This window comes from Bison bison, unplaced genomic scaffold (genome assembly GCF_000754665.1).
Source record: "Bison bison bison isolate TAMUID 2011002044 unplaced genomic scaffold, Bison_UMD1.0 scf7180017864475, whole genome shotgun sequence".
NCBI classification, from domain to species: domain Eukaryota; kingdom Metazoa; phylum Chordata; class Mammalia; order Artiodactyla; family Bovidae; genus Bison; species Bison bison.
Window position 1 is genome coordinate 4156310 of NW_011495036.1, and position 9410 is coordinate 4165719.

The 9410-nt window shown below is 58.3% G+C and overlaps 1 protein-coding gene across 1 annotated transcript in view; it reads right to left on the reverse strand.

The window, feature by feature from the left end:
• The window catches only part of PER2 (period circadian clock 2), a 42994-nt gene that overhangs the window by 29292 nt on the left and 4292 nt on the right, over positions 1 to 9410 (reverse strand). The window contains exons 2-5 of the mRNA XM_010862061.1: positions 3913 to 4160; positions 3205 to 3267; positions 2107 to 2261; positions 45 to 166 (exon numbers count right to left, since the gene is read on the reverse strand). Of these exons, the coding sequence (XP_010860363.1) occupies positions 45 to 166; positions 2107 to 2261; positions 3205 to 3267; positions 3913 to 4142 (570 nt within the window). The 5' untranslated portion in view covers positions 4143 to 4160. The remainder of the gene's footprint in view (positions 1 to 44; positions 167 to 2106; positions 2262 to 3204; positions 3268 to 3912; positions 4161 to 9410) is intronic.

The following is a 9410-nucleotide window of genomic DNA, read 5'->3' on the forward strand; positions in this document are numbered from 1 at the left end:
CACGAGCTTTCTGGGAGAAGACCCGGCTCCGGTCAGGCGCTCACCACGTTCTTCATGATGAACTCGGAGGTGATGCCCTCAATCTCGTGCACGGTGTAGGAGGGCACGTGGGTGCTGCAAGGGTGGTTCTCGCTGGACATCAGCAGCTGGTAGTACTCCTCATTGGCTGCGGAGAGACCATGGGGAGGGCTCAGCTCGGTGCCTAACTCATGCCTTTCTCATGAGAAAGTGGGCACAGAACCAGAGAAGTGTGAAGGCTGAACAAACAGAAGTCCGGGTGTTTTTCCCCTGAAAAGTCAGACGGCCTTTGATGACAGAGCTTTTAAATCATTCTTAGGAACCTCTCAGGAACATTCCCAGGCTTCTCAGGAACACGACCACACAGTCCACCTGAGCTCGCGTCCCCCACAGGCCTGTCTTTGTGATGCTATGACACGCTGCTGTTTCCAGGCAGGACAGTGGGACAGCCCCCTGTACCCACCCCCTCGGTGGCTGGACACTCCCATCTGGACAGAATCGACTCTTAGAAACACACCTGGCACGGAAGCAACCCAGGGAACAAACTGTGTACAAAAGAACTGAAGATGCTGGCCACTCATGCTGGGGCACCACACAGGGCGGCAAGGCCACTCTGCCGAGGGCCCCGGGCGACTGGCTTCCGCGGCCAAGCCGTCCAGAGGGGCCCCGGGCGACCGGCTTCCGCGGCCAAGCCGTCCAGAGGGGCCCCGGGCGACCGGCTTCCGCGGCCAAGCCGTCCAGAGGGGCCCCGGGCGACCGGCTTCCGCGGCCAAGCCGTCCAGAGGGGCCCTGGGTGACCGGCTTCCGCAGCTAAGCCATCTAGGGGTGACCCCAGGTGCGGCGTCCTGGGCCTGGGCTCCTGGGGGTGGGCTGCAGGCGGAACAGTGCGCTAGCAACGCTGGTGCCTCTTCCAGGTCATGCTTTCCTTACCTGCCCGGAGACAGGGGCACCTGTGGTTACCTGAGACCCAGGGCAGGGGCACCGGCTCGGTGGAAGGCCAGGTCACAGAGCTGCTAAAGGAAGACTAAGCTCTACTGGGAGTTATTCATGGGATGTGGAATTTACTGAAACACAAGGCATCTGAGCCTTCTGGAGCCTGCAGTGTTTGTTCGTGGATTCCCGCACCGCCTCTGTGAAGAGTCCAGCACGTGCTGTCTCAGGTAAAGGCCTCAGCTGATTTTGCTGTGTGCATGCTCAGACGCTTTAGTCATGTCCAGACTCTTTGCGACCCTAAGGACTGTAGCCCACCAGGCTCCTCTGTCCATGGGATTCTCCAGGCAAGAATACTGGAGTGGGTTGCCATGCCCTCCTCCAGGAGGATCTTCCTCCTCCTGGATCTTCCCGACCCAGGGATCCACCCTGTGTCTCCTGCATTGCAAGTGGATTGTTTACCGCTGAGCCGCCAGGGAAACCCTTCGATTCTACTGATGGTTCTGAAAGCTCTTCTGTGTTCTTCCATCTAATGATAAAATCCAAACAGACCCACAGAGGGAACTGGCATATGGATCACGCAGGCCGTTACTGCCTGGGATGGAAAAGGTCACTGGGCCTACCTGCCCGCCTTCCTGGTGGAAAGACTACCACAGTAGAAACTCACACGTTTAGAAAAATGAGGCAAAACAAAGAAAATTGGGGCAACACCCTCCTCGTGTCCCCTCACATGATTTTTTAAAGGCAAGCCCTCAGCCTCAGGCTGGGTTGGGTGTGGGGGCTGCTTACAGCCCCAGCCCACATGCACATCAGCACTCTCTGGCCAGAGGCACTGGACACTCCTCTCTGGCCAGGAAGGCGCTGGACACTCCAGAACGTGACGGGACCCCAGCCCAGGGTCCAAAAGCTTCATCTTGTATTAATAAGCATGTTTCTCTTATTGGCTGGTTTTCTACCTGCTTTTTTTTCCTTTCCTCTAAAAGTCACATACAATAGAAAACTTAAGATGAACTCAGGTTTTCAACCAGCTGCAATTTCATCAGACTTCTATGATTTCCTTCTGCTATTTCAGGACTGAGTTTCAGAAAATCAACCCAGTCTAAGCTCTGATCTGGGGAGATCTGAGACTTACTGCTAGAGGTTGGAACAAACACCTACCTTTCACCTGCTTCACGCTCCTCAGGGCGTACTTGAGGGTCGCCAAGGTGCTGGCCTTCCCCTTGGCCTTCCTGTCCGCGGGGAGGTGCACCTTCAGCTCCTTCAGCGTTTTGATGAGCTCTTTGTGGGCATCGGCTTTGGTGGACTGCTCGCTGCTGCGGAGTTGAAGAAGGACGCGATCACCCTAGGTGCCGCCTTCACTGTGCCTCTGGCCCAACTTCCCCACTGGGGTGCGAGGACGCTGCAGTCTGCGTGTTCTTGGTGGGCACGCAGGATGCAGGGGTGCCCCCGCCAGCTATGAAACCAAAGCTGCCTGCAGACGTGCCTTGCGTCCCTCGTAGGAAGAGGAACCGTGCCGGGAGAAGCAGTTCTCTAACCAGGTGAATGCTGGAGAGCGTCCTTCCTGCTGGCTCTTCTCTACCAGCAAGGCCCTACCCACCACCTGACCAACCCGCCCCACTGCTGAGCTCTGTCTTCCTTCCGGTCTCAGACAGAGAAGGAGTGAGTGATGGAGACCCCAGGGGACAGCATGGTGGCGTCCTGGACAAAGATGTGAGCAATGAGAAGACAGGAGAGGTGAGGAGACCAAGTGTATACGGAGGACCTTCAAATCCAAGGATACAGGGATGTGGGCACTGGCAGAGGGAGACAGGCTGTTTAGACAGAGGATCCAGAGAGTGACTGGATTGGGCCTCAGGGGTGATGGCATAGCGCCCCCAGGCCCGAGACTGAGGTCTGAATTTTGCCCCAGTGGTGATGGGAAAGCATCTGTCAATATGGAATTAAGGACATGTTTGTCACAAATACCTAAATAAACAGGTCAGGAACATTCCAGGTACGTGTCTGAGATGCAGACAAGGCCTGCCAAGTCAGAGCCGGAGGGGCTGCAGGCCTGCGGCACCGTCACGGGCTTGGAGCAGCCTGAGGGGCCAGTTGTCTGAAAGGATGAGGCCGGACTCACAGAAGGCACAGCTGCTCAGACTGACGGGCTCCAACAGAAGCTTGAAAACAGTCACATCACCCCCACAACCTCGTCTCATGACAAACCTTTCTCTCTCTCCGAAGGCCCTGAATGGAGGCCGTGGTAACTGGCCTTACCTGCAGCCGCTGGTGGACAGGTGGTGTTCAGACTTCGCCATCATTAGGCCAAAGGTTTCTGGACTAAAAGAACAAAAATAAATCCAAAACTCAGAAGAGCATGTCCATCCCTGTCCTCCCCGTCCACCCAGGGATGACAGGCAAGTCAATCAGGAAAAACACGAGGTTAAGAGAAAACGAACGGAAAACCTCTGGATACCAGATAAGGAAGTTCTGGGCAATACAAACCCTAGCCTAGAGCAGCAAGTTCATGCTCTGTAAACTACTCAGCATCGTTCAGGGTTACCTGACTCTTCTGCCTCCCGAGATCTTGTCATCTCATCATGCATCTATCACAATCCTACACCCATATCACCATTATAAGGAAGGACAGATCTCAGGAGAGTTTAGTTGTTAATAAGTTAATAAGACAGAGGATGAGATGGCTGGATGGCATCACTGACTCAATGGACGTGAGTCTGAGCAGGCTCCAGGAGTTGGTGATGGACAGGGAGGCCTGGCGTGCTGCCGTCCATGGGGTCGCAAAGTGTTGGACACGACTGAGCAATTGAACTGCACTGAACTGAACTAAGTTAATAAGATTTTCAAAACTCTCAAGACACTTGGTCATCACGACTTAAAGACTGCAAAAGCACTCACGCTACCACGGAACGAGACACCGAGAAAACAAAGGCCGGGCCTCGCCTCAGGGGCCTCGGCCGCACCCACCCCTGGAGAGAGCCCGGTGGCCCCACCAGCAGCCCCAGCTCCCGGCCGTTGTCGCCACAGTCGCGCCCCTGCGAGCCCCGCCCCGTCGAGCCGTTCTCACTGGTCTCGTTCCCGCTTGAGCCACCGCTCATGTCCACGTCCTCCTGGAGGGCAGCTTGGCTGGCCCAGGGCTCTGCGGGCTCCTTGGATGGGTCGCTGGGGCTGGGCGTGTGGTCGGCGCAGCCATCCATGCTGGCTCCGGGGCAGAGCTGGCAGAGCAGAGACTGTGGTCAGGCGTGCGGGGGCAGGCGGCCTGTCAGGAGGGACGCCCTGTCGGAGCCCTCCTCCAGGTTCGCTGGGGGATGCGGGGTCAGCGGTGTGGCTCCTGTCCCCTGGGCCCCCAGCTCCCCTGACGTGGGAGGGCAGCCACAGCCCCGGACACCCCTTTGCTGATGGCCCTCCCAGGGATGGGGGTGTAGCAGGGTTCAGATAGCTCAGCCATCACAAGTTATGGGAGACCCAGAGCAGGCTGCGGGTGGGGAGGCTTCAGGGGGAAATGAAGCTGGGGCAGGGGGGTTACTGCATGGAGAGGGCAGGGCAGTGGGAGCCCTCATGGCGACGGGGGGTGGGGGGGTCCATATGAAGCCAGTGTGGGGCCCACACTTTGTGGGGTCCATGCAGAGCCACAGACAGGTCGGAAGCAGCAGACTCTGGGAACTTCGTTTATTTGGACAGAAAGTTTCACTTTGGGGCTTTGGGGGGGTAGGTGGGTGGATGGGGGCTGGAGAGAGAGACTGACCGGTTGTAGGCTGGGGTGAGTAAAGACAGTGAGGACCCAGGGCAGAAGGGCTGCACGGGAAGCCTAGGGAGGGAGACCAAGAGGTCACGGGGCAAAAGCAGGACCCTGGAGGCTGCCTCCCCAGGGTCCCGGCAGGACGCAGACCCTCCTGCGGACCCGGAGAGAGCTGGATGGAGGCCCCGCACGAGCGGATGTGGTCAGGGTTGAGAAAACTGCAAACAATGTGCAGCTCTGGGGCGACCAGGTGTGTGTGTGTGGTGGGGTCTGGGCCTGCTTCTCTCCCCTGGGCCTGGAGGGGCGGGAGGGGCCCCCAAAGCAGCGGGACCAGGCAACCTGCGGCCTGGCGGTGGGGGCATAAACCCCGCTCCACTCTCCTCCTGGCCTTGGAGGTCAGGAAGCCAGAAGGCGGGGGGACACACAGACGCGGTTCCCAGAGGCCAGCCTTGGCCCCGAGCACTGGCAGGAGAGCTGGAGGGCCCAGGCAGTGGACCCCCTCACCCAGAAGGCAGAATGTGCCCCCGTAGCTTTCCCGTGCTCGGGGGCCTGGACCAGAGGCCGCAGGGGCAGGACTCTGGCGGATGTGGCTCTGCAGACAGGGTGGGGGGCGTGGCACGCGCTGGCTTGGGTAACCCCCGTGGTCGCTGTCCACAGCACACCAGGATCCCGTTCCAGGGGAAACAGGTGGTGACTTGCCTAGGCCACACACACAGCAAGAGGCAGCGCTGGATTCAGGGCCCCCTCCTCTCCAAGGATGGGGCCCGTGCAGAACCCAACCACAGCACTCTTTGCAAAACGAAAACAGCAGGTCTGATCAGACCCTGTGTGGTTCCCGAACCAATCAGCAGAAAGGAGCCAACCGCGGCTTTAGAAAAGAAGTGCAATGAAGACAAGAGAAATACAACCTGCAGGGCACAAGGGAACAAGCAAGTTTAGCACAGCACCGGTCTATACCACAAACAAAATCAAGAAATGACGGATTCAATGAAACACGTAACGACAGAGGAGCTAAAGCTGCAAACTGAGGTGGAAGGGTCACATTAGAACAGAGAATTATACAGATACAGTTTAGACTCAGCAGTGGAAAGGATGAGAGTGAGAAACGTCTTAAACATGCCCAGGGAAAGGGCTGATATTAAAGCCACATTTTTTTACCTGCAGATAACAGCTGTTTCTGCAAAAGACACCATAACAATGAGACAGAAACTACAGAGAGAGACACACACAGAAGGAAACCATTCTGAAGACAGATCTGTAGGTACCTGACTCCCTGAGCTCCCGGCAACATCACGTGAGAAGGGTCGAAGCCCGGCTGTGTCCTGATGAAATGATGTTTTCAAGGAAAATGAAAATTCTACCCGTGGAAAAAGCAAACAGTTTCCCTGTGAAGGATGCTAAGTCACGCTACTCTTGGACATCTCTGCTGTGATATCAGATCTTCAGAAGAGAAAGTCTACATGCCGAAAGGAGACAGCCAGGGCCACAGAGGAAGGCTGTTAGAGCATCTCACTGTGGTGTTAGACCAGCTGTTTACTGGTCCCGAATCACGAGAACCTCAAACACCAGCTCTCTGCTGCGAAAGTCAGGAACAAACAAGCACATCTACCACTTGGTCTTCAACATTCAGGGAAGTTCTAGCTAACGTGATAGAGAATGAAAGGTGCTAACGTCTGGGAAGAGAGAGACGGAAGACTAAGAACAGCTGTTTCCACACAGAGATGCACCAGGTAAGAGCTATTGACTTGGGAAGATGCTCCACCTCGTTAAGACACGAGGAACCATGCAAAGAAAGGATGAGGCTTCCGAAGGGGAGCGGACCGGCAGCACCCTGGGCTGGCCAACAGGAGGGCTCCTGTGCTGGAAGATGCTCCACCTCGTTAAGACACGAGGAACCATGCAAAGAAAGGATGAGGCTTCCAAAGGGGAGCGGACCGGCAGCACCCTGGGCTGGCCAACAGGAGGGCTCCTGTGCTGGACCAACAGAGTCTTCCTGGAGCGGGGGGCTCTGGGCACCTCCAGCCACGCTTACAGCCTGACCCCTCCTCACCCCTGGGAAGCTGCTCCGTCCACACAGAGACGTGTGAGTGTGGGGCATGTAGGAAGAAAGACCCGGAAAGGACCACCAGCAAGGAGGCTACTGGCATCGTGTCCACCCGGCCCACCTGGCTGGGCCCAGCCTCAGCTGGCCCTACTGCAGTCCATGCGGGCCAGCTGAGCTCCTCTCTGCCCGGGGCGCAGAGCACGGCTCTGCTCTGCACGGGGGTCGCCAGCGCGGCGGGGCCCGACCTCCCTGCAGCCGCCCCCCGGGCCCAGGCTGGGCTCCGACCTTGGGGCCTGGTGTCTGCTGCAGCATCCAGCCAGCAGCTGGCCCGGTGGCCCGCACCAGCAGCTCCGCCTTCTCCCGGCCCCGTGGGCTGGGCGTCCCCTGTCTGGCCTTTCCCCCGGGGTCACCGAGATGGCCGGGTTGTGGGAGCTTCGAGTCCCTCCCAGCTGCAGCCCAGGGCCTGGCGCACAGTGTGAGGGCACAAGCCCCGGGACGTTTACGCTGAGGGCAGACTGTGCACTCAGTAAAAAGACGGAAGCCAGGCGCACTGCTGTGGGAAGACCCCAGGGCACAAACGGCTGGCCACAGAACAACAGGAGCACAGCTGGCGCTCTGCAGGGCTGATCTCAGCCGTCTCTGCCTACAGTGCTGGGGCCCGTGAGCGCAGAGAACGGGACCGCCTTCTTGCCCTCGTGGAGCTCACCTTCTAGTGCGGAAAAGAGACCGTCAGTGAGGGAACGGCGTGCAGGGCAGATGAGGGAAGCTGAGACAGAAGCAGAGCAGGGCTCCAGGGGTGGGAGCAGCTGGGTGCGAATCAGGAAGGGGGGCCAGGGAAGGCCCACAGACAGGTGACGCGCGACCTTGCACTTGCGCCCCCCGGTCGTGCTCACTCAGAGCCCCGCGGCCGCACTCCCCAAGCCTGCAGGCCTCGCTCCTGCCTGGTCACTGCGGGGCCCACACACGAGAAGTCTCTGCCGGACACGTGTGACCTTGGATGAAGCGCCAAGGTCACCACGGGGTGGGCCCCGGCTTCCTCCGCTGCTGTAGCCGAAGGGCTGGGTGAGGCAGCTGAATCCAAGGGGGCGTGGGCCCCCTGGGTGAGCTGGGACCACGGCCCCCCAGGGCGGTGCTGCCTCTCCATCCCTCCCTAGAACAGACTGTCCTTTTCTCTGCAGCCTTCCTTCATCTTTTTTTGGATAGTTTTTTCAATGAGACCCCAAGGGGCTGAGTGGCCAGCTGGGTGTCTGTGAAGCAGGGTGTCATCGTGTGTGTGTGTGTGTGTGTGCGCGCGCGCATGCACGTGTGTGTGTGTCTCTGTGTCACAGTCGTCTCTTCTGCACTCCCCACTCCCTCACCTCAGCTGCCCTGGGATTACACCTCCCAGTACAGGACCAGCATTTAAGCCTTAGCCTGCACGCTCTTTTAAGAGAACCCAAACCAAGACAGACTGAAGAGACTGAGAGGATGGGCCAGGGGGGTGGCAAGTGCAAAGGTCCTGAGGCTGGTGGGTCTGAGGAGGATGGATGCGTCTGGGGCAGAGGGCCAGGTGGAAGGCAGGTGGCTGACGTGCGGTCAGAGCCAGGCCGTGGCTGCTTTCTGCGTGAGATGGAAAGTGCTGTAGGGGCCTGTGCAACAAGGTCTGACTCACGTGCCAGCAGGGTTACAGGGCAGAGCAAGGTGGGAGCTGGGACACCTGTTAGGGGCTTCTCCGTGCTTTGCTTGCTTCCCAGGGTTCCCTGAACACTACCTGTCTCCCCTACAGCCCTCCCCAGATAAGCAGCGGGGCGGGGCCTTTCTGCTGAGTCAATTCTGAAGGGGAGGGGGCGGCAGTGGAGGGCTAAGTGAGCAGACCCTGGACAGTGGGACCTCTGGCAGGTTCCTCCACTTCCTGACCTCGGTCCTGGGCAAGTTCCTGCACATCCTGCGGCCCTGCTTCCCCGTCTGTAAGGTGGGCCACAGCAGCACCCACCACCCACTGGCTGCTTAGAGGCTTGAAGGACAGTGGTTCAGTGTATGGAACGCAGCGAGCCTCCAGCAAGGGCTGGCTTTTACGGTCCCTAGGGGCTTCCCTGGTGGCTCAGACGGTAAAGAGTCCACCTGAAATGCAGGAGACTGGGGTTTGATCCCTGGGTTGGGAAGATCCCCTGGAGGAGGGCAAGGAAACACACTCCAGTATTCTTCCCCAGAGAATCCCATGGACAGAGGAGCCTGGCAGGCTACAGTCCGTGGGGTTGCGAAGAGTCGGACACAACTGAGCGACTAAGCACAGCATAGCACAGCCAATCACTAGAGGAAAAGAGACAGGGTAAGAGGAAAACAATTTTTTTTTTTTTTAAAAAGGAGATAGCTCGTTGTCAAGAGTGCTGTCTCTGGCTGCCCCGTGGAGGAGGCCTGCACACAGTGCTTCCACACGCCCGGGGCTTGTCACCCAGATCCTCGGAGAAGCCCTGGTTTTCACGGGTCCCAGGCCCTGAGAGTGTAGGGCAAGCATGGCAGAAACGGGAGACAACAGACCAACCGTCTGAGCCTCATTATTCCAGAAAAAGCGTCGCTCAGCACCGACAGCTCTAACTGACTGACCTCATTTTGCCAAGTTGGCAAAACCAACGTGCCTGTCAAAGCAGACTTTGCCTCCTGCCTTCCACAATCGTCCACTGAGCGCCCGCCCTCGCCAGCGTG